This window comes from Notamacropus eugenii, chromosome 2, assembly GCF_028372415.1.
Source record: "Notamacropus eugenii isolate mMacEug1 chromosome 2, mMacEug1.pri_v2, whole genome shotgun sequence".
NCBI classification, from domain to species: domain Eukaryota; kingdom Metazoa; phylum Chordata; class Mammalia; order Diprotodontia; family Macropodidae; genus Notamacropus; species Notamacropus eugenii.
The window spans coordinates 495790618-495815817 of NC_092873.1; the positions used below are offsets into that span (position 1 = coordinate 495790618).

At 38.5% G+C, this 25200-nt stretch overlaps 1 protein-coding gene across 3 annotated transcripts in view; it reads left to right on the top strand.

Annotated features, from left to right (window-relative positions):
- CLCA2 (chloride channel accessory 2) overlaps positions 1-25200 on the top strand; it is an 82179-nt gene that overhangs the window by 35079 nt on the left and 21900 nt on the right. For all 3 annotated transcript variants that reach the window (XM_072648934.1, XM_072648933.1, XM_072648932.1), the window contains 6 exons: positions 1925-2075; positions 5666-5774; positions 8244-8403; positions 16367-16594; positions 17687-17917; positions 20291-20468. In XM_072648934.1, coding sequence (XP_072505035.1) covers positions 1925-2075; positions 5666-5774; positions 8244-8403; positions 16367-16594; positions 17687-17917; positions 20291-20468 — 1057 coding nt within the window. The remainder of the gene's footprint in view (positions 1-1924; positions 2076-5665; positions 5775-8243; positions 8404-16366; positions 16595-17686; positions 17918-20290; positions 20469-25200) is intronic.

Below are 25200 nucleotides of genomic sequence, written 5' to 3' on the forward strand. Positions count from 1 at the left end.
AGGAGGTGATGAGGTCACCGAGTGAAAGAGTATAGAGGTAGAAGAGAAAAGAACCCAGGACAAAACCCTGAGGAGCATTTATGATTAGAGGGTATGACTTGGTCAAGGATCCAGCAAAAGAGAAGACAACATGCAAGCAAGTATGTATAAACAAACTGTATATAGGACAAATTGGAGAAAATCAGCAGAGGGCAGGCACTAGCATGAAATGGGGTCAGGGAAGGCTTCTTGCAGCAGGTGGGAGTTTAGGTGAGACTTACAGGAAGTGGATATGAAGAAGGAGATGCTTCGAGACAGGGAAGACAAGTTAAAATTCAGGGATTTGGGAAATGAAGTATCCTATGGGAGAATTAGCAGGGAGACCAGTATCACTGGATCATAAAGAAGGGGAGAGGGGGGCAGATGTTATTAGGGGTAAAAAGACTGGCAAGGTAAGAAGGAACCAGATAAATGGAGGGATATAAAGAAATGTTCCTCAGAACTTTAATGTATTAAAAGGTATTAAGGAATTGAAATTAAAAAATGAAACTAGGACTAGGGTTGGGGAGGGGGTGGTATATTGGTTCTGTTTTAGGAGTTTTAAGAGAGAAAAGAGAAGGGAGAGTAAAAGGAACACATTAGGATACAAAGAAGAGGGGTGGGCAACTTGCTATTTCTCATAATTAGAATGCATGACAAGAGTATTAAAAGATAGAGGAAGAAGCAGGAGAAGTGGGCATAAAATGAACCTCACTCTTGCCTGGAATGAACAAAGGAGGGTTGAACACACACACACACAGATACACGCACACACAAATTGTTTGGTGTAGAAAAACATCAAACTAGCTTAAGAAGGAAGATAATTCAAATGAGGGAATAAAAAAACAAACTTCCTAATCCCAAAGGGGAGACTAAAAGGAAAAGCAAAAAACAAACAACAAAGAACTAGAATATGAGAGGGTGCCTAACAATTGAATGTATGAACAAATTGTGCTTATATGAAATATTGTTAAGAAAGGGTGAAAAAAACCATTTCAGAGAATCCTGGATGGTTTAAATTGATGGAGAGTATAGCGAGTAGAACCAGGAGAAGATTTATATAAAAACCACAACTTTGTTCAGAAAAACAACTTTGAAAGACTTCATAACTCTGATCAATGCAATGACCAACCATGTCTCCAGAGATCCAATAATGGAACATACTACTCACCTCCTAACAGAGAGGTGATGGATTCGAGGTGCAGAAAGAGACATACATTTTTATACCTGGCTTGTGGAGAGATATGATCTGGAAGCTGGCTCACCTCTCCTCAAGAAAAACTGTGGTTTTCTCCTTGAGACAAGGTGGAGAAAGGCTATGATTGAGCCCTTGCTCCTTCTCTTTCCTATTTCTGAGAGGGATATCATGATAGAATTGTATCTCTTGACTCTCCTTAAATATTGCTGGTCTAAGGGTATGATTTTTAGTACTTCCTTGGTAACTAACCTTTAAAGTGGAAGGAGGTGAGGGTGGAGATAGCCCCTGACTGATACCTATCATCACATCAAATCCTGGTTACATAAAAGATCACCACCGAGAGTAAGCAAAACAGAAATTGAGGAAGTTCTACAAATTAAAATTAATCTACAAATTAGGATAAATTGAAGAGAATGTGCCAACCTATATTGGTAAAGGGAAGCACTTCCTCACCAGGAAGTACCTTATATTAAAAAGTTAACTGTCCAGTCCCTATTCCCTAGAGGGAATGAAATTGAGGGGAGGGAGTGGCATTTTTTAATATACTTTTAAGCAGGAAAATGAGAAAGGTCACATGGCCATAATGTGATTTCATAGTACCGTCAGTAAACATTTTGAAGTACAGTTAAGAAATATTATGGGAAATTATTCTGATGAAATTTTGGAATCTGTGTATATTTCATAGGTATGGCATTGCTCTTGTTTTAGGCAAATATCATTATAGCTGATTGGTATAGAAAACGTCGAGATGATCCATATACCCTGCAGTATAAAGGATGTGGAGAAGAAGGTCAATATATACATTTCACCCCTAATTTCCTACTAAATGATAACCTGACTGCTATCTACGGATCACGAGGTAAATTTGGTACTTCAGTCAATCAACCAACAGATGGTCTTTAAGCCTCTGCTATGTTTAGTCTGTAAATACTAAGCTCCTAATATGTGCTAGATACTACTAAGTGGTGGGGGTACAGAAAGAGACAAAAGATAGTCCCTGCCCTCAAGGAACTCACAATCTAATGAAAAACATTTAGAACACTGGGTATTATATATTCTCACACGGAAACAGAGAATTTTGCGCTACAGGTGACTTACAATCTAAATGAAGAGAGAAATTCACATATGAAAACCTGGTCAACAATATGAAGATATATCTGGCAACTCTGAGTACTCCATCAGAAGGTGTAGAATTTGTTAGATAATATAAATCTTTTATGGGCAGCTAAGTGGTGCAGTAGATTGAGTGCCCGTCCTAGAGTCAGAAAAACTCATTTTCCTGAGTTCAAATCTGGCCTCAGACACTTACTAGCTGTATGACCCTGGGCAAGTCCCTTCACCCTGTTTACCCCCATTTCCTCATCTGTAAAATGAGGTGAAGAAGAAAATGGCAAACCATTCCAGTATTTTTGCCAAGAAAACACCATATTGTGTCATGAAGAGTCAGACACAACTGAACAGCAAAAATGTTTTAGGTTTAGCGACTTGTTCAGTCACTAGTAAGTGTTAGAGGTGAGATAGAAACCCAAATCATCCTGACTGGGATTGAATCCTTCAGTTCAAGGTAGCAAATTATAAGTCACTAAGTGCCATCTAGTTTAAAGAGGGAGGATAGTACTTTGGGCTATTTTGATCATGAAAATAACAAATAGAGCTTTGATGAGTGAAGAGACAAGGCTGTAAGCAATTAGGATCAGAGGTCAAATTCATTCATTCATGCATTCATTCATTCAATAAATTCATTCATTCAATTCTATGTAACAGGCCCTATGCTTAGCATTCTATTACTCCAAACCCACAACTCTTTTCACTATACCATGGTTGCCTTTTTTTAGTTATAGCACCAAAAAAAAATTTTTAATAGAGGAAAAAATGTAAAATTTTACAATGGGTTTGAAAATTCCCCCAAAAAAAATTTTTTTTAAGTTTCATTAAATATAAGATGGAGGGAGCTAGGTTAGAAAGCAGTTTGTACAAAAACATCTGGGAATTTTAATGTGCTGCAAGCTTAATGTGAGGCAATGATGTGGTATGGAGCCCAAGAAAGCTTAGTCCTTTCGCTGCATGAGGAGATGTAGAGTACTCGGAAATATGGAAGTCTCAGTGGTTTATGCCCTGCTCAGACTGCAGGGAGAGTAAAGCTTCTAATTTTGTGTTTGAGTCCCAGCCTCTGGGAGTCTGGTGAAGTCTGTGGACCACTTCTCAGAATTATGCTTTTAAATATCTAAAATACAGCACATAGGATTACAAAAAATGTTAAAATACAATTACAGATTTTTTTTAATCATGTGCCCAGCTTGAGGGTTCATGGATCCCTGATTAAGATCTAGAGTATCATCTGTATCTAGAGAATGATTTTCAATTCTAGAACAGAGCTGGAAGAATGAGAAAAATTTTGTAGAGAGAATAAATAGCCCAATTTAGCTGGGGCTGGAGGCTCAACTAGAGAAGCTAAAGCTATAAAAAAATCAATTGGAATTAAATTGTGGATAACCTTGAATGCCAGTTTAAGGAGTTTGAACTTTGTTTAATAATAATGATATTTATAGTTCTTTAAGATTTGCAAAGTGTTTTAAAATATCTCATTTTATATGATCTCATTCTATAGGCTGTTAAGATTTTAGCAGGAGTATATTGCATATGTCTTTAGCAGGTCAATCTGGCATTAATGCAAAAAATAGATTAACAAGAGAGCAGGGGGCAGGTAGAGTAGTTAAGGAAGTTAAGGCAACAATCCAATCATAGTGGGGATAAAGTCTCAAATTAATGTGTTGGCTTTAGAACTGGAAGACACAACGGTAATGATGAAAGGAAAATAGAAAGAATTTGATTATTAATTATCTTTCAGTCAATCAGTCAACAAGTACTTATTAAACACTATGAGTCAGGCACTATGCTAAACCCTGGAGATACAAAGACAGGCAAAAACACAGCCCCAGCCCTGAGAGGAGCTCACGTTGTAATGGGGGAGAGGGCATGCAAATAACTAGGTATCCATGAGATGAAGGCATCTATGGAATGGATGAAAGGTCACCTCAAGGCAAGGCACAAGTAGGTGGGGAAGAGGGGTGGGGAATGGGAACAGTTTCTTTTAGAAGGTAGGATTTGAGCTGATCCTTGAAGGAATCCACACAACCAAGAGGTCTACGTAGGAAGAGAGAGATTCCAAGCTTGGGGGGCATGGCTGATGAAGATGCACAGAGTCCACAGAATGTATGTGGGGATCAGAAAATAAGCTAGCATAACTACACCATAGAGTGAGTAAAGCGTAAGAAGATTGGATATATAGGAAGGACTTCAAATGCCACGTGGAAGATTGTATATTTGTTCCCAAAGGTAAGAGTTAGCCACTAAAGTTTATTAAGTAGGGGCAGGGTTTATTTGGTCAGATCTGTACCTAGAGAAATTCACTTTGGGAGACTGGAGTAGGGAGACGCACGAGTCAGGGACATTGATTAGGAAGCTGCTGCAATAGGCCACCAAGGGTGGGGAACCTGTGGCCTTGAAGCTATAAGAGGCCTTCTAGATCCTTGGGAGTGGTCTTTTGACTGAGTCCAAGTTTTACTCGACAGATCCTTTTATGAAGGGGATTGGTTCTGTGAAGGTGGGATTCGGTCAGAAGGCTGCACTTGAAGACCTAGAGAATCACATGCGGCTTTGAGGCCACAGGTTCTCTGCCTCTGGACAAGGGACGGGGGGGTGTGCAGCATATGAGCTATGTGAGTAGACAGAAGAAGACATAAATGAGAAATGTTGGGAAGGTAGAAATAGTGGGATTTGGCAGTGAGTTAAATGTGTGGGCTGAGGGTGGAGGTGAACATGATGCTGAGTTATAAGCCTCGGCTGCTAGGAGAATAGTGATATCCTCAACAGTAATAGAAAAGTGGGCCAGAGGAGAAGTTTAGGAGGGAGGGAAGTAATGGTTTCTGTTCAGGATATGTTGTTTTGTGACATATCATTCAAGTGGTCCAAAAAGCAGTTGATAGACTCATTGCCTTTCCCCTCCAATAAGCATGCACTAGATGGATCAGTGTGGATTGACATGGTAGAGTTGAACTCCATTACCTGATCATGATGAGATCACAGACCTAGAAGTGGAAAGGACTTCAGAGGCCACCTAGTGTAATCTCCTTATTTTTATACCTGAGCAGACAGGTAAAGTAACTCATACAGCGAAGAAGAGGAAGGATTTGAACCCAAGGCTCCTAATGCCATCCTCCATTAGAAGAATGAAAACAAGTCCTCAAAGTCACTGGCATTAGTTAGTCTGAACTCTTTGGGCTTAGCAGGTGCTCACAGTCTGAGAGCAGCTCCGGGCATACCAGAGATGGCAAGAGCTGAATGATTTGTCATTGTGACTGATTAGTAAGGCCTCTTTGCGCAATGACTGACATTTAAGCTGATTATCAGGAATTAAAAGAATGGGCACTTTTTTTTCCCTCTCCACAGGCAGAGTTTTTGTCCATGAATGGGCCCATCTTCGCTGGGGTGTGTTTGATGAGTATAACAATGAGAAACCTTTCTACGTGGCAGGACACAATCAGGTGAAAGTCACCAGGTTGGTATTTCCTATCTGGTTTTGGAGCCAGTGTTTCACAGAATCATTAGAATTTGAGAGTGTGAAAGGATCTTAGAAGTTGTAAAGACTCCTTGTAAGGGGGAGGGGAAGGGAGGAATTTCAGATTTCTCTAATTATGCTAAAAAGAATAGGACTTTTGGGGCAATGTGTTTCTATTTACTCAAAAGAAAACCTTTAACTTGAGATTCCCATGGGCCCAGGTCAAGGGAAAAGAGGAGGCAACAAAGGATATACCCAGATGATATTCACTCGAGAGACAAGGACAAAACCAGATCTCCAGAAGGACAAAGTTCATGATATCAAGGAGCAGGGAAGGAACAAATATTTATTAAGCACTTACCATGTGCCATGCATTGTGCTAAGTACCTTACAGCAGCCTTGCAACTTAGGGTTTTTTATTCCCATTTTACAGTTGAGGAAGCTGAGGCAAATAACTTAAGTGGATTGCACAAGGTCACACAGCTAATAAGCAGCTGAGGTCAAATTTGAACGCATGTCTTCCTGATTCTAGGCCCGGCTCTTTATGTACTCTACTGCCAGCTGCCTAGGATGAGATTGTCTTCAGGCTATGACAAGAGCAGGAAGGTCCAATGACCCTCTGAGAAGCAGGCCAGATCATTCCAGGCTTTTATCATTTTTCCTAGTTTGGAATGAGTCTAGTCAACCCAACAGGACTACCATATATGATGCTGAAGAAGCCTAAAAAGCCTGTGTTATACAGTTATATAAGGAGGAGAGTGTGTGTGTGTGTGTGTGTGTGTGTGTGTGTGTGTGTGTGTGTGTGTGTGTTGGGGAGGAGTTCTTACTCAGGTGAATCTAATTTGGATCCTATCTTTGATATCACGGTCAGGTAGCACCAGTTAGAAAAAAAAAAGCTGGAAGTTTGGAAGCTTTCAGAGGAAAAGATTCTACAGACAGCTTGTCCTAAGAAAGGCTGTATCTACAAAACACACCCCATCAAAGGTCATCTAGTTTCTAACCTAATGTTTCTAATCTAATGCCTGAATCCCTTATACAGTATGCCTAACCTATCCTCATCTAGCTCGTTAGTTTATTCAATACCAGTTCAAATACCAGATTAATTATTTTGGTGAGTTATGAGTTTTTCATTTAACAGAACACACCTTGAAATATACTCATTTCCCCCACTCCCTTTAATTCACTTCTTTCCAACCTGACAGAAGGCAAAGAAGCTGGGAGAAGAGCTGACTCAGGATATCGCCACTCATGGGTGTTCTAGACGTTATTTAACTACTGGCTCTCTTAAAAAAAAAAAGTACCCACAACATACTTTTAAGTTTTATCTGTATTACTAACATTTTTTCAACTTAAGTCTAGATAATTAAGAACAATAAAAATTAAACCTTCACTTGTAGCATTTTCTGATTCCTCAGGTGTAAATGATCACATTGAAAATGTAACAATCCAACTTAAAAATTGGAGAGCCAGCTGGGTCCAACATACCATCTCCATTCCTTCTCCTGTCTCATTGTCTCCAAAGAAGTGGACATTTGGTTACTGATTTTAGTATAAAATTTCATCTCCTTCCTTATGACTTGTTGCAGAGTTATCAGATGCTATAGTCCTGGGGAATATACTGCAAAGAAAACTCTTCATTCAAATACAGAGGTATAGAAGACTTGAAAGCGTCTTGTTTTCCTCTTAATTTTTGAACATTCCTGTTCAATTTTACTTGTCCTTTCTCTCTAGTTTCCTTAAAGAGGCCTATTCACTGAATGGGTATTGCCTCACTCAAAATGAGAACTTGAAAAGACCTTAACTTAAAAGGGTCAGTGTCTCCCATTGCATCCTGGGCCATCTCCAGTCATCCTGATCGATATCTGGCCACTGGACCCAGATGGCTCAGGAGGAGAAAATGAGACTGGTGATCTTGCACAACCCTCCCTCACTCAAATCAAAGTCAATTGCAAGTCATGTCATCATCTCCCTGATGTCATGGTCCTATCTGAGAACTAAGGACAAACCACAGCTTCCTTCATGTCTCTGCTAAAATCCCATCTTTTACAAGAAGCCTTTGCCTTTCCTCTATAATCTTAGTACCTCTTCTCTGAGATTATCTCCAATTTGTCTTTTATATATCTTGTTGGTATTAACAGTTTGCATGTTATCACCCCCAGTGGAATGTAATCTCCTTGAAGGCAAGGACTCATGTTTTTGTTTGTTTTACCTTTGTATCTGCAGCATTCAGCACAGAGCCTGACATATAGCTGCATTAATGCTTGTTGACTTGACTGTGGAAAAGTAGAGTGGAATAATGATTAATAATTAAAATAATTAACATCTATTCAGGTTTGCAAAATTGCTTTCCAGACAGCAAAACCATGTGAGGTGGATGAAACTCTTGATACACGATTAGTATGCAAACCATGAAAAATGAAACATGTATGTTTCTAAAGCTGATCTCTGTTCTATTTTTATTTTTTTTAGGTGCTCATCAGACCTCACGGGTATTTTTGTATGTGAAAAAAACACTTGCATGCAAGAAAACTGCATTGTTGACAATCTTTTCAAAGAAGGGTGCATGTTTATACATAATAACACACAAAATGCCACAGCATCGATAATGTACATGCAAAGCCTGTCTTCTGTAAGTATGGCTGGCCTTCAGAGAACATCTTCATTCAGGATCTCCCTTTTGTCCCTGTAACACCTGAATCGTTTGGGTATTGGAAGGGTTTGTCAGTTTCACAGCATCATAGAATGTTAAGAAGTAGAAAGGAAGTTTAGAGATCATCTGGTTCTATCACCTGAGTTTACAAATAAGAAGACTTTGGCTCAGAGAGTTTAATTACCATTACTTTGAAAAAACAGCCAATGGAATCCCTTAAGGAAGCAATGTTTCTCTTTAATACCCAGGAAAGATTAGTAGAAACCTTATGCTCTGTAAAGATAAAATTCTCTCTACTTTATGAGTGCATTGTTTTTATGGGTTATTTTCCTTAACCTGGCTGCCACAGGAGAGATTCCAGTATGATCTTGTTCCATATACTTTACTTGGAGAACACTGGTAAATAAACCTGAAGTTTTGCAATGGGTAGAAGTTGTTAAGAAGACAAGATGTCAGGAAAAAAAAAAACAACTTACAAGTCAAAACATGAACAAAGAATGGGCTGCCTCAGATGATAGTGAGCTCCCCTTTTCTGTAGGTTTACAAGCAGAGGTTGGAGGACCACTTGTTTGGAATCTGCTAGAAAGGAATATTTTTCAGGTTTCAGGTGGACTAGGTGTCCTTTGTGGTCCCTTCCAACGCTGAGATTTCAAGGATGACAAAAAAAAGCTGAATTTCTCCCAGTGTACAATTGAGCTAACTATCCTTCTGATAACAAAAATGTTGGTGCAACAATTTCCAAACTTTTCCATTTATTCTCCTTAGGAAATTGAGCTGCTTTGGAAGATTCCTTGGTTCTAGTCAGAAAACTTTAATAGTCTCTGTACTCAGGAAATCCCACTTAACTATGAATCAGCAAGATGTAATGGAAAAGAATGTTATTGAGGCAAGGGGATATCATTTCATTCTAGTCCCCACTGTATGATTTACTAACTATGGGGAAGTCCCAGATATTCTGCAACTGCATTTCTTTATCTTTAAAATGAGGATTCAGGGAAAGTGAACTTAAGACAAGGATTTGAAGTCAGAGGACTTGAGTTCAAATTCTGGCCCTGACACCATTTGAGCATAATGCCTTAGACAAGTCACTTAATTTATCACTACCTCAGTTTCCTCATCTGTAAAATGAGATTGGTTTAGCAGATCTATTAGGCTTTTTTTTTTTTTGATCCTCAAATGTTGTCTGCCAACAGGAAATATCTACACTGTGCAGTCACCCATGCACTCAAGGTTCTGGGATTGGTAATGTAATTATGAATAGCACTTTATTCCTTGCCTTCCTTATGATAAAAAATATCAGTAAACATCAGCTCATGGTTCTCTGTTGTCTGCCCTTTTGTGGGACAGTGCTTATATTTAAGGTAGAACAGTTTTTTGAAGTTTCATTTCTTAGGCCTGTATTTTCCACCATTTGTTTCTTCTGTATTGATTTTTATCCCACCCTCCTTACCACCTTTTTAAAGTCAATATTTGCCCCTCAGATCAGTTTTATGTATATATCACTCTGAAGGTCATTTATGTGTGTATGTTTAATTTAAGGAAATACGTTTAGTATGACAGTACTTTCTATGGAAATATTTGGTTATTGGGGCGTTACCTTTCTTGTCTTATTATTTGATAGGCGGTAGTAATGGTAAAGGTGATGATAACATCGATTTGTCCTTGTAACTTTGATATGTAACATGCTTGTAAGATAAGTTTTGCCTTTTTCCTGCTGTGATCTCTGAAGCGTTAGGGTACTTGATTTTCATAAAAATAAGATTCATTCCTAACTTAGGGAAATAACTTGGTCTTTCCAACTGTCCATCTATCATAAATTTCTTTTCCCTTCTTACCCGGTGGTGTTAGTGTAAGTTAAGTGACTTGACTTTTTTTTTCTTTAAGATTTATCTTATTCTTATTGATCTCTTTTGTTTTGGGATCACATCCATTTTTCCTTCCTCTACCCAGGAAGCTATCTGTTATAACAAAGATTACAAATGAATAGAAAAAGGCAGTTCAGCAAAACTAGCTGACTCATTAACTGTACCTGAAAATTGATAAAATATTCCCTACCCACAGTCCTGCTTTTCTGCAGTGAAAGGAAAGAGGTGCACCATTTCACCTTTTCTTTGGGACCGATCTTGATTATTACACTTACGCAGTAACATTTTGTCTATTTCTCTTCTGTCAAAATGTCCTCTTTTGTGCTTGAGTTTGTTTTCTTGCTTATTTCCTAGTTCTTTAAACTATAGGCTCTGTTATTAGTTTCTTTTTCTGTCTTGTTAATTTTTGCTTTCAGAGATGTCATATTTTTCTCTGAGGACTGATAAATTTCAGTATGCGATCTCTTTATTATCATTCTCTTTTGTATAATTAGTAATCATTTCTATGGCACAGTGTTTGATCCATTAATTATTCAGGATATTATTATTGTCTCTATTTAGGTCCGTATCTTTTGTTGTTATTCTCTGTACTAACCACTATTTTTATAACATTTGATCCATAAAGAATGTGTTTAGTACTTTCATCTTTTTACTTATTTACAAATTCTCTGTGCCCTAGCACACAACAAGATCATCTTACAAGTGTATTACATATCAAAGTTATAAGAACAAATCAATGTTATCATCACCTTTACCGTTACTACCCCCTATCAAATAATAACATAAGAAAGGTAACACCCCAATAACCAAATATTTCCATAGAAAGTATGAGAAATATGTATATCTTTAATATTCCCTTTCAAAAGATGGCATAGATCTTTCAAGTGTAACTTCAACATTTTTAGTTCTGTATTTTCCTTTCTTAAAGAGGAACACTAAAGTCTACAATGACTGTATAATGGACTAAATCTCCTTATGTAAATTAATTAACTTTTTCTTTATCAATTTAAATGCTATATCTTCTGGTGAATATACCTTTCGTGTTGATATAGTTTGATTGTCTAAAATTCCTTCAACATAATGTAGTTGTTCTGTTTATCTGTCTTCATAGGGTGGATTTTTATTTATGCTAAGTATGATAGCACAATTTTTATGCCTGCTTTTTAGAATTATCTAATTAATAATCAGTTTGTTCCAATTTTCATCTTTGTTTTGTATGTGTCATTATTTTTATGTGTTTTTTGTACATACTTCATTGTTGTATTTTGTTTTGCTATCTATTCTGTCACTTTCATTTTTATTGGATTGTTTAATCCATTCACTATTAGAATTACATTTCTTAGGCGTGAATTTTTCACCATCTTTCACCATCATTCCCCCCCTTTTAAAGTGAATAGTCCCTCAGATTAGTTTTATATGTATCATTTTGAAGGTCATCCACTCCCACAAGTTTTATTTCCACCCTAACATAAGTTCCATGTACTATCTGTGTATCTGTGTATGTATGTATCTATCTTTTTCCCTTGCCCTTTTTTATTTCTCTTTCCCCACCCTGTTTAAAATATGCTTCAAATTCTTCCCTCCTTCCCATTTTTTCCTATCTCTTATTTTCTTTTCCCATGTCCTTTTCCAAGAAATTGTCCTTTGCTTTGTCCTTGTGATTATATCTCATCTATTTTAGTTTATTCTGAATTTTGTTTTCCAATTCTTGGACTATATACCCTTACTTATTTCTTCTTTATTCTTTTGATATCCCTAATCAATCAGTCAACAATTGCCAAGTACTTATGAAATGGATACACTATGCCATGTACTGTCATAAAAATTGGAGTAACAAAGGGAGAAAAGCACCCTTTATCTTCTGGAAATTTTCATGGTAAGGGGAGAAATAGCATTTAAATAAATAGATACATACTGAGTAGATGGAAGATAATCTTAGAAAGGAAGGCTTTCATGAGGGGAGAACTTCAGAATGACAAAATTTGAATACCCTCTACTGTTTCAGTTATATGTAATTGCATTTGGAGATTTCACCCTACTATTGATATTTCCTGGAGTCCTTCATGCTTAGAAATAGCAACTCACAAAGGAAACAAAGTCAAAAGAAATGTCCCATGGTTTGAGTTATTTTGTGTTGCCACTCACGGGTGCTGTTCTGCTCCTTAACTTTACATTAATCACTCTCCACCATTTAATGCTGTCATTGGTTCTATGTTTCCTCTAATACTTTGGGTGCTCACTGATCTTGGATTCGATCATGTGTCTCCTCTCCCAGGCAAGATATAGTCCTGGAGATTATTAAGGAGTACTCTAGCAAGAATTTTGCCAGTAATGACTAAGAGAGAGATTCCCTATGATTGTCACAGGACAATCTATTCCCTTTACCTTTATAGAGATTAACAATGGAGGCATCCTTGAAATCCTGGGGGATAACCTTCTCTTGCCATATAACCTGGAAAATTTCAGTCAGCTTTTCTATGAGCAATGGTCCCCCTACCTTGTAAATCTCAGCTGGAATAGAATCAGCACTAGGTGCTTTGCCACATGAAAGGAACCTAATGGCTCTCAAAACCTCTTCTTCAGTTGAAAGTTCACCTAAGGAGGGATTGACTTCAACCTGAGGTAAACGGTCAATGACCTCAGCATTGATTGATGATGGTCTGTTGAGAATACTATGGAAGTGTTCAGCCCATCTCTCTAGGATCATGCCCTTATCACTAATCAGTGTGGCTCCATCAGCAGAGTAGTTGTGATGCAGGCATTGCCAGAATTAGCTCAGTGTTTGGAAGGCTCCGGAGAAAAGTTTGAGAAGAGAGGTATCAGACTGATTACCAAACTGAAGATCTACAGAACCGTTGTGCTGACCTCATTGTTATATGCCTGTGAAACATGGATAGTCTACCAGCGCCATGCCAGGAAATTGTCTTAAGAAGATTCTGAGGATCACCTGGCAGGATAAGGTACCAGACACTGAAGTCCTTGCTTGAGCTGAACTGCCAAGTATTCAAACTATGCTTCAGAGAGTGCAACTCTGATGGGCTGGCCACATTGTTCAAAGGCAAAATGTACACTTGCCAAAAAGATTATTTTATGGAGAACTCGCATGGGGCAGGCAATCACATGGTGGCCAGAGGAAGCGATACAAGGACACTCTCAAGGTCTCTCTCAAGAACTTTGGATTTGACGGTGCAACATGGGAGATACTGGCACAGGACTGCTCAGCATGGCGTGCCCACATCAGAAAGGGTGCTGTGCTCTTTGAGCAAAGCAGAATTGAGACAGTACAAAGTAAACTCAGGATGCGCAAATTTGAGATATCCACCCCAAATATTCACACAGACTATCTGTGCCCACCCTGTAGTAAAGCATTCTGAGCTCATATTGGTCTGATCATCCACAGTTGGATACACTGAAATTTCACTTTATAATGGTGTTGTCATTTTGATCTTCTTTGAAGACAGACAACAACCAACCAACCAACTTAGTGACACACTTTCCTTTTTCTTTTGAAAAACTAACCTCCCTTCAACTTTCCCAAACCAAGTCCCTCCCCATCCATGTTTTTTCTCCTACTCTCTCACAGCCCCTACCCTTGTATGGAATTGATGGGGGCTCATATCTCTTCTCTCTTTATTCATAATTTCTGACTTTGTTAGTCTCCTCATAAAGGGAAATCATAAGATTTAGTTTATTAAATATTCATTTAGCTCTTTCTTCCTTTCTTCCTACTGTTTAAATTACTCTTACATTTTTAGTCTCTTAGGTCCTTTTGGACCATTGATCCTTCTTTTCCTTTTCTTTTACTCCTTAATCAGCTTTTGTTAAAGAAAAAAAGAACTTAGAAATATGAGAGAATTGAATTGATTACTTAGTCTTTTTCTCAATAATTCGATAATAATAACCAATAAGAATTATTCAGACTCTCTTGTGTTTCTATTGTATGGGATATTTGCAAGTCAAATATTTTATTTGTTCATGTGCCCCCAAATATCTCTCTTTTATTGATGGTCCATCCTTTCTCCTTTTTGATTAGGGTTAGCATTTTAGGATATTCTATTTGGCTTTGGAGCTTAAGCCCTTTTTCTTTTTAGAACATAATATTCTATTCTCCACTTTCTCCTGACTGTGGAGCAATTCTGGACTGTTCAAACAAGCATGTCTTCATATTTCAAGGTCCTTCTACTGGCTACTTTAAAAATGTGTCATTTGTTATTAAAACTGTGAAATGTAACCAAATATACTTTGGAGTTTCTAGTCTGGTGTTTTTCCCTAGTAATAGTCCTTGAATTCATGTGATCAGTGCTTTATTGTCATAATTCAAAAGCCCTAGACAGTCTGGGTTTTGGGGGGGGATAGGGGGGTGGGTTGATCCAGAAAACCTGTGGTGTGGAACTTTTTTTTTTTCTGTTTTTGATTATGTTTTTCTGGGAGATTTATGATACTTAAGGTCTCTGAACATCTTGTCTGCAAGGTTAGTTGCTTAGGCTTCCATAGAACTCCTCTATTCATTTAACATTGTTGCCTTTTGTTATTCTTTGACAAATTTCCTTCCTCTTCTGGACTTTTGTCTTCCAGATCTGTCACATTTGTCTTTTAGAGCCCCTGCTCCAGAGACATCAGTTCATCAAACATCTGTATTCTGCTGTTGCTTCTTTTTAATGAGCACTCTGATTCTCAACCTAATAAAATTTCTAATATGATCTAATAATTTATTTTTCTTGTTTTGGAGTTTCTTGCTGTTTTTCTATGATCACTGAAGAATCAGAGGAATTCTTTTTTTGGTTGGGGAATTTACATTCATTTTCTTTCACAGTGTTACATTTGTTTGTGTGCCAGGGGTGGATAATGTGAGGGGCAGGTTCCCTACCCCTATGTAATCTAGACTCTCTTTAAGATTTTGCCAATTCTTCTACTTCTGAGCAGTTTTTTTTTTATTTAAGCATTCACCCATATCCTTTTGATCCTCCATCTGTTCTCATTTATTTCCTTTAAAAATTTTAAGCATATTTGATTTTTAATTTATAAAATAAAACAAGCATTTCCATAACATATTATAATTTTTAAAAATGATTGCCTATGAAACTGCAAATCTATTGTGTATAACTTGCTGCTTCTTTTAAATAGGTATATAAATATTTTATATATTAAAAATACATATATTTAAATATATAAATATTTTACATATATGAGTTGTCATGCAAATTTCTTTTCTTCCCCTTTATTCTTTCCTCCCCCTACCCTAGAGATGGCTAATAGACAATTATGTATATATATATGTATATATGTATATATGTAGGTATGTAAAATCATCCTATACATACTTCTATTTATTTATCAGTTCTTTCTTTAGATAAAGGGAGCATCTTCTTTCATATGTCCTTTGTAGTTAATTTGGGTATTTATAAGTCAAAATTACTTATTTTCATTTGTTTTCAGGCATTTGTCTCTGCTTTCCGTTCTCACTCTTTACCCTTCTGTCCACTACGGCTAGGTGTCAGTGTCTGTGCACTCGGGGCTTTGGGACCTGGTCTGGGTGTCTGACCCCCGTAATCTCTGAGGAGAGAAGAGTGGTCCATTGTACTCCCAGTTCTCGTGTCCTTTGGGCAAAAGTTTGTTTTTTTTTCTCTTTAACCTTCAGGTCTACCCTCCATTCTGTTCTTCGCACATTTTTAGAATCCCCTCCTTTCTACCAGTTCTTTCTTTCTGTCAAGTGGCTGGACACAGTCAGTAGGTATCCTTTTCCTCCTGCACAGTGAAAAAAGCAGAGTTCAGCTGAATCATTCCCACAGAGGGAATGGACCCCCACAGCCAGACCCTGAAGCATATGACTGCAAAATTGCACATGGTCATTTCTTCCCATTCAGAGAGTCATGGTTTAGGGTGAGAACACTGGGTCTTTCAATTCTCTAAGTATTTAAATTCTCCCCTGGTCTTTCTTGAGGTTTACATGGTATGGGCTTTCTCTGTTCATCTGGATCCAGCTTTGTTGGGTAAGATTTGGGGGCTGCAGAAGCTGAAAAAAAAGATGTACGTGGCCATCTTGAAGTCACTAGATCTCCCTTCTTTTATTTTCTTAGGTGGTTGAGTTCTGTAACGCCAGCACTCACAACCGAGAAGCGCCAAATCTTCAGAACCAAATGTGCAGCCTGAGAAGCGCATGGGAGGTAATCATGGATTCTGCAGATTTCAGGGAGAGCCTCCCCCTGGCCGCTGATGTCCTTCCGCCTCCACCCACATTTTCCTTCCTCCGGACTGGGGACAGAGTCATCTGCTTAGTTCTGGATGTTTCTGGAAAAATGGGCGAGGTAAAATGACTGCACTCTTTCATCCAGTCTCCAACCCTGGTTAAAAATTATTTAAGTGGAAGGGGACAAGGAATTTTATTATTAAGTTGGGATAGAACTTTTTGTGCACGGGTGAAGGAAGTTTATGTTTCTGCCTTTTCTCATCCTATTCAACAATAATTTATTAAGTGCTTACTGGGTCAGTTGATCAGGCAGTCAGCAGTCACTTAACAATTGCTAGACAGACGCTGGAGATACAAACACAAAAATGAAACATTTCCTTTCCTCAAAGAGCTTACATTGTACAGAGACAGAAGTAGCAGGTGTTATCCTAGGTACTGAGCATACAGAGACAAAACCGAGTCACTGCCTTCAAGGAACTTACATTCTATTCCTTTGTCTCTACTCTGCTACAATGTAGCAAAACTAGGCATATGGACTATGCCCATAAACACTCCTCACTTTCTCCCGTCCAAGGCTGCTAGAGAGTGCAATGGAAAGAGCACTGGACCTGGAGTCACAAAGACCCGAGCCCACTTGTGGACTCAGCTACTTACTAGCTGTGTGACTGTGGGCAAATCATTTAATGGCCACCTGCCTCACTGTTTATCCCCAGTATCTTTATTAAAAGGGGATAATAACAGCACCTACCTCCCAAGTCTGTTGTGAGGATCAAATGAGACATTTGTAAAGTGCTAAGCACAGTGCCTGGCACGTAGTAGCTCTTAAATTCTTAAATTCTCACCTTTTTTCATGCTTTTCCTTTTGCCTAGAATGACCTCACTCCTTTGCACCAGCAGCTGAAATTCTGTCTGTCGCTTAAAGTCCATCTCAAATGCCACCACTGTGCATTCAAGAAACTATTGGTGTTTTCCCCCAATCTAGTGATGATATTTATTCTTGAGTTCTCACAAAGCATTTTGTTCCTTTCTAGTGCAACCTATCATGTGGCACTTGGTATCACTAATGTTCCCAGTGCTTCATGTTAAAAGCTTAAAGCCTCACTAAAACTTTCAGGACAGCCTGTATTTCAGGTACCGAATCATCACTGTTAAGTAGTCTGATAATGCTTTCCTAGTTTTTGTTTTTTATTTTTGCATTTTTGTTCTACAGGCTGACAGGCTCTTCCGACTGCACCAAGCAGCTGAATTTTACCTACTCCAGGTGGTTGAAACTCACACGTATGTTGTCATTGTAAGCTTCAGCAGTCAAGGATTGATCAGAGCCCTGCCACGCCAGATAAGGAATCACAAAGACCGAAGGCAGCTAGCATCAGCTCTTCCCACCACTGTGGTAGCTAATGCAGGGGCCAATATATGTTCAGGCCTGCGGATGGGGCTTCAGGTAACAAAAGTCATCCACACACTACATCTCCTGCATCCACATGCCCATAACTCCCTTCTTAAAGCCTCTGATGTCCTGAGGATGTTCCTGATAAACAGAAAATACATCACACGATAGAAAAAGTTGCCTAGATCTACAGCCTAACATTGTTTGGATTCTGTTGAGTAGCTGAAAGAATGCAGTGCTCCAAGCTGGAAGGCTTCATTTAGTAAAAAAGTACCATCCATTCATGGATAACTAGGTGGCCCAATGGATAGAGTGCTGAAGTTAGGAAAACCTTAGTTCAACTTACAGGCTTAGACACTCATGAGCTGGGTGGCCCTGGGAGAGTCACTTAGTCACTGCCTGTGTCCATTTCCTCAACTGTAAAATGAGGACCTACCACCCAGGATGGCTGTAAGGATCAAATGAAATAATCTCTGGAAAGCCTTAGCCCAGTGCCCAGCACATCGTAGGCACTTCATAAATATTTGTGCCCAGCCTCTTCCCTACTACGCCCCTGGGCATTTCTGCTGCTGCACACAAGCCTGTATTGTGGAGTCACAAAGACTCCACATTTAAATCTCCTACCCTTGGTAGCTGAATGACTATGGGTAACTCACTTAATTTCTCTGAGCCTCAATTTCCTTATCCTTAGAATGGGAATTACACCACCTGGAGTACCTACCAATTGTTATGAGGTAATGTTTATAAAGTGTTTTGCCAAATGTAAGATGTCAGTTATCATCATTATCACCTCTACTGTTGTCACCTGGAATGATCCCTAAGCAAGGTCAGTGGGTCAAAGTGCAATCCTGGAGAACAGAGTCAGACTTCTGGGGCAATCTAGGAGAGGGCCTCTTGGCCATTTTTTTTTTTTGTATCCATGAATCCCATTGGTATTCTAGTCAAAATTATGGAGCCATGCTCAAAAGAACCATTTTGTTGCCTATATTCATAACTGAAGGAAAAGCTAAAATTGAGTTAGAGGTTGGTGATAATAAAAGTATATAGATTTTTTCCCCCAACTTCACGGACCCCATACAGAGTAAAATCAGTTAACAGTTTGACCAGAGGGTGGGTTTAGAAACAGTTCATCAAATCAGAATCTGGGAACTGCTTTTAAGCAGGGATGTGGAAACAGATAGGGATTGGGACCAGATTAGCTGGAGTTGTTGATATCTCTGTACTTTCTGCTTTTTTAAGCTCTCATTGGCCAACCACTGGACTGTAGAGGTAAGGGTCCAAAGAGAAGACCATGTTGGGCCAGAATAAATACCCATAGATTGTCCAGAAAGCTAGACATGGAAACCAGCACAAGTACTTCCAATTTATCCTGCATATGTCTTGCATGTACTTAGTTGTTTAGACTTTGAGCTCCTTAAGAGAAGGACCTTCTTGCCTGGAATATAACTAATAGAAATGCTTCTTGACTTGAATTGTACCTGGCTCAAGATGGAAAAATCAGGGCAAGAACCTAGGTCATGGGATAGGCAGATATTGGCAGTTTTTCACAATGTGAAAAGCAACTTTTACATTTACAATGAGAGAGAGAGAGAGAACACAAGATTGGGGGGGGGGGGTTGCAGTAAACCATTCTACCAGCTACACCAATTATAAGGCTAAAAACAGGGACTGGTTTGTTCTTCCCTGATATGCCAATTGTAGGGACACAGATCCTCTAAGAGAATACTTAGGTACTGAAGTAAGAGAGGTCCATGCCAACTTGGATTAGGATCTGTTGGGTTAATTAGGGTGATTGGGTTGTTTAAGAGAATTTACTCATGAGACCCAGTCCTTGGCAGCAGGAGAGAATGGTGTGATGGATCCCTACACCAGCCCCAGGCCAGATCAGATATTATATAGAAACAGGAAAAAGAAGGAATAGTGCCAGAGATGGCCCAGCATCACATGCAAGTGTTCCACAAGATAGTTGGAGCTTGCATTCTTTGTGAGACTTGAGGTAATGTCCCTTCTCTGGCCTATCCTGTACAGCATATATGTGTCTATATTTACATATGCATATTTGTTTATATGTAGAAATATGTGTGTATATGTGCATACACACACACATATATATGATTTAATTTCTTCAGTTGTTTCAGTCATTTCCAACTCTTCATGACCTCATTTGAGATTTTCTTGGCAAAGATACTAGGGTGGTTTGATATTTCCTTTTCCAGTTCATTTTACAGATGAGGAAACTGAGGAAAACAAGGTTAAGTGACTTGCCCAAAGTCACACAGCTATTTAAGTGTCTGAGACCAGATTTGAATTCAGGAAGATGAAAGACCGACTCTTGACTCCAGGTTCAACACTCTATGCACTGTACCACCCAGCTGCCCTATAATACTTTAATTAGAATCCCCCTACAAATGGATAATCTATTTCCAGGCGATTGAAAGTCTGCATGGAAATGCATATGGCTCTACGATAATATTAGCATCCAGTGGAGGAGATGGAAATATCAGCAATTGTTTGTCTACTATGATCAACAGTGGTTCAACTATTCATACTATTGCTCTGGGCCCATTTATAACTGAAAATCTTGAAGAATTATCAACACTAACAGGTAAGTGTTCTAGTGAGTGTTTTCTTCCTTGAGAATATTTCTCCTTTGATTTTGTAGATAATTTGGAAACCCTCCATAAAGTCCTACTCTGCTACCTTATCATGTTGTCGATATAGGATTCTGCGTTATCCCTAGGTTCTTGGAAGTTACAACAGAATAATTCAAGCCCTTCCTTGTAGGCTTTCCAATGCTGGGAAGAATTTGAGTACAGTCCCAGCAACAGATCAAGTCTACTTTCTAAGATCCAGCCAAGATAAGTACAAAGAGGCCAGCTATTTAGTAATTCATTCTTTGGCCCTGGCAACCTATGAAATAAAATAAAATGCAAAAAGACTCTCAATTTTATGGAATTCCACTCTGCTTCTTCAGTGAAAGGGCAAACATGACAGAAAAGGGGCAGGAGATGCTTAGAATCACAGAGGGGTTTTGTTTTGTTTTTTTACTCTCTTTAAACTTTAACTCGATTTGGTTCTCCAAGTATGAGACCAATGTCCAGTGAACAAGTGAACCTTCTTTTAGGGGAAGAGAACATTAATCCTTATATTATCATTTTATATAAAACAAGAAGAAAGAAGGAAGTTGTAGCTAATTGGAAGGATGGTTCATTGTACTCCTTGGAGAGGCAAAGAAAGAAGTTTGAGTTGGTCTTATATTATTCTACTGTGTGCCCACAGACAAAAAGAAACATTATTTTATGGGAGAATTTGTCATCTTATATTGCACTGCTCATGATTAGTATTACAAAAAGACCATTATAAAAATAACTACAGGTCATACACCAATCTCTGTGACAGAGGATGAAAAAGGGAGGTGATTCTATCAAGAATTCAGTAAATCCCCCTTGATGACATCTTTGAAAAGGTGGAAAGACACAGATGAAATGAGAGAGGAGAAAGACTACACATAAGGCTTAGGCTCTACGTCAAGAATACTTTGATCAAAAAGAGAATTACTAGACATGACAAACATTGAATAACATAAAAAAGAAAGAGATTGTATTTTTAATAGACATAAATTTACTTGTTACTGACAGAGAGTCATTCCTTAATAAATTGTGTATATCCAGCAGCCCACCAGCTTGTCAGTGAAAGACAAAAATTAGTACAAAGGTAGATGAAAGAATAAAAATGAAAAAATAAGTTATAGCATGCAGTTGAAACAATTCAACACTGATCTAGTCAAATAACTTATTGATGATGAAAGTAAGTTAATGCATGGAAGAAAGAATAAGTTGATTATAATAATTTTATGTAGAAGTTTAACTATTGCTAAATAGTTGCCATAAAATGGAGATCAAGATCTAAAAGCATTTTAGTTAGTGAATGCCCAACTTATTTGCCATGTAACAAGCCAAAGACAACACTTATACTGAATATAAACTCATTTGTAAAATCTTATGGAAAAGGATGATCAATGATTGTGAGTATAACCTCAAAAAAAAGCACAGAAAATCAGGGAAAGGTAAAAGTAAGTCTTAAAAAATCATGGTGAAAGATTAAAAAAAGTAAAGTCATATTGAGAGCACATAATGATGAAGAGTGAAGACACAAATGAGAAAAATGGAAAAGATCTGCAAATATTTTATAACAAACTTTTCATCCTTAAGCACAATGGATTTACCACACTTGGACTCAGACACTGGAACATCACAGTCCAAGATGTTCTTAAAGAAGAGGGAGAATTGGCACTTTTAAGAACAAAGATGGGAAAGCTGCTGGATTGTTGTTGTTGTGTTTATTCTTTGTTTTTGAAGAGGAATATGGTCTCAGAGAAATGATGACATGACTTGCAGTTGTCTTTGAGTTGAGTGAGGGAGGGCTGTGCAAGGTCACCAGCCTCACTTTCTCCTCCTGAGTCATTTGGATCCAGTGACCAGATATTCATCAGAATGACAGGAGATGGCCCAGGATTTAATGGGAGACCCTGGCCCTTTTAGGCTAAGGCCTTTTCAGGTACTCACTTAAAGTGAGGTAATGCCCATTCAGGGAACAGGCCTTGCCTCTTTAAGGATTGACCCCTTTAATTTAAAACAAGACAAAACAAAAAAATCAAGCTGGGAGGGGAAGACCCTCAGGATTGCTGTTCCAAAGAGAAACAGTGACCATTGACGATTACTCTAAATTCACTCAAAGCCAGGAGGGCCCAAAATACAGCCATTAAGTGGAGCTTGGCCAGGGACCCATTGTGGTCGAATGTATGAGCATCAGAGGGAGGACGGAAGGAAGGAAGGAAGGGAAGGAAGGAAAGAAGGGAAGGGAAGTGAAGGGAAGCGAAGGGAAGGGAAAGGAGGTAGGGAGGAAAGAAGAGGAAGGAAGTTGAAGGAAGGAAAAGGAAGGAAGGAAAGACAAGGAAAAAAGGAAGAACAAGGAAAGAAGGAAAAGGAAGGAAGGAAGTTAAAGGAAGGAAGGAAGGAAATGGGTCTGGGAAGATTTGTAGGAAGGCCTATACCTTTTATTAAGTTTCTAATGAGGCACTGGTTCTCAAAGGTTCTCAAATGCCCTCTGTCTCTAAAAAAATGTGTAACCTCTGAGAGTGAGTTTTACTTTGGGGCTTACTGATTGGGTGTGTTAGTGTGGCCAGACAAGGGAGCACCCCCCACCCCAGCTTTGAAAACCCAAATGTTGGTACTTCCCTCTCTAGTAACTATGTATGTATGGTCGGGCAGTTATCTGTCAGTCAGTGATGTATGTCAGATAGTTAGTTGGGAACCTGTCTGTTGCTTTTGATTTTTTTGTATTGTCTCAGAAGTTCAGGGTGCTGACTTTTTCCCCTGAACTAAGTGAATGATATATGTGCTTGTTTGTTGACCCATCCAAAGGTACCTTTCCTTTTAGAAAATCAGATCTAAGAACCTGTGATAGCAGCACTGTCCTCCGCCCCCCCGCCCCCCCCCCCCGCCATGTATGTCAGGGTCCTGTTTGCTCTTACAGAAATTAAGTTTGAATTTATTTGTTTTAACAGTGATGTGGATGATCAGGAAAAGGCTTGATTAGTTTACTAATACAACAAATATAATGTCCAATGAAAAATTCTAAGGTGGATATTTTAATAATTCTGAGGTTTTTTAAATAGCTCACCTAAATCTGGTATATGTGTGTGTGTCTTTTCTCACATATGAGAACTAAGTTATGTGATCCCTGAGCCTGTTTAACAAGGATATTGTTAGCTATACTATATTATTCTACAACATTTTGATTCTTTAAAAAAATAAAATAGTTTTAATTGAAAAAGAATATTACTATTGTTTAGATCATGGAGAAATATGTTTGTAATCCTCATGTAAGTCTTTACAAATGTACCCCAGGACCCTTCCATTAACTGGTGAAGAAGAGAAAGAGGAAGACTGTAAATTCAGGAAATTTTGAGCTTTCACTTAAATGTGTATGAGTTGACTTTTCCCAAAATGAAGATGTTATAAGGAACAGAACCTTTTCTCATTAACAATACTTGAATTTTTTTAAAAATTTATTTATTTATTTTAAGTTTTCAACATTCATTTCCACAAAATTTTGAGTTTCAAATTTTCTCCCCATCTCTCCCTTCCCCCCCACCCCAAAACACCAAGCATTCTAATTACCCCTGCCACCAATCTGCCCTCCCTTCTAACATCCCTTCCTTCCCTTATCCCATCTTCTCTTTCGTCCTGTAGGGCAAGATAAATTTCTATACCCCATTACCTGTATTCCTTATTTCCCAGTTGTATGCAAGAACAATAGTCAACAGTTGTTCCTAAAACTTTGAGTTCCAACTTCTCCTCCTTCCTCCCTCCCCACCCATCCCCATTGGGAAGGCAAGCAATTCAATATAGGCTATATACGTGTAGTTTTCCAAATGATTTCCATAATAGTTATGTTGTGTAAGACTAAGTATATTTCCCTCCATCCTATCCTGCCCCCCATTTCTTCTATTCTCTCTTTTGACCCTGTCCCTCCCCAAGAGTGGTGACTTCTAATTGCTCCCTCCTCCCATTGCCCTCCCTTCCATCATACCCCCCAACCCTGCTTATCCCCTTCTTCCCCACTGTCCTGTATTATAAGAGAGGTTTTCATACCAAAATGAGTATGCATTTTATTCCTTCCTTGAGTCCAATGTGATGAGAGTAAGCTTCATGTTTTCCCTCTCACCTCCCACCTTTTCCCTCCATTGAAGTCTTTTTCTTGACTTTTTTATGAGAGATAATTTGCCCCATTCCATTTCTCCCTTTCTCCTCCCAATATATTCCTTTCTCACCCCTTAGTTTCATTTTTTTAGATATCATCCCTTCCTATTCAACTCACCCTGTGCTGTGTGTGTGTGTGTCTGTGTGTGTGTGTGTGTGTGTGTGTGTGTAATCCCACCAACTACCCAGATACTGAAAAAAGTTTCAAGAGTTACAAATATTGTCTTTCCATGTAGGAATGTAAACAGTTCAACTTGAGTAAGTCCCTTATGACTTCTCTTTGCTGTTTACCTTTTCATGCTTCTCTTCATTCTTGTGTTTGAAAGTCAAATTTTCTTTTCAGCTCTGGTCTTTTCTTCAAGAATGCTTGAAAGTCCTCTATTTCATTGAATGACCATTTCTTCCCCTGAAGTATTATACTCAGTTTTGCTGGGTAGGTGATTCTTGGTTTTAGTCCTAGTTCCTTTGACTTCTGGAATATCATATTCCACACCCTTCGATCCCTTAATGTGGAAGCTGCCAGATTCTCTGTTATCCTGATTGTATTTCCACAATACTCAAATTGTTTCTTTC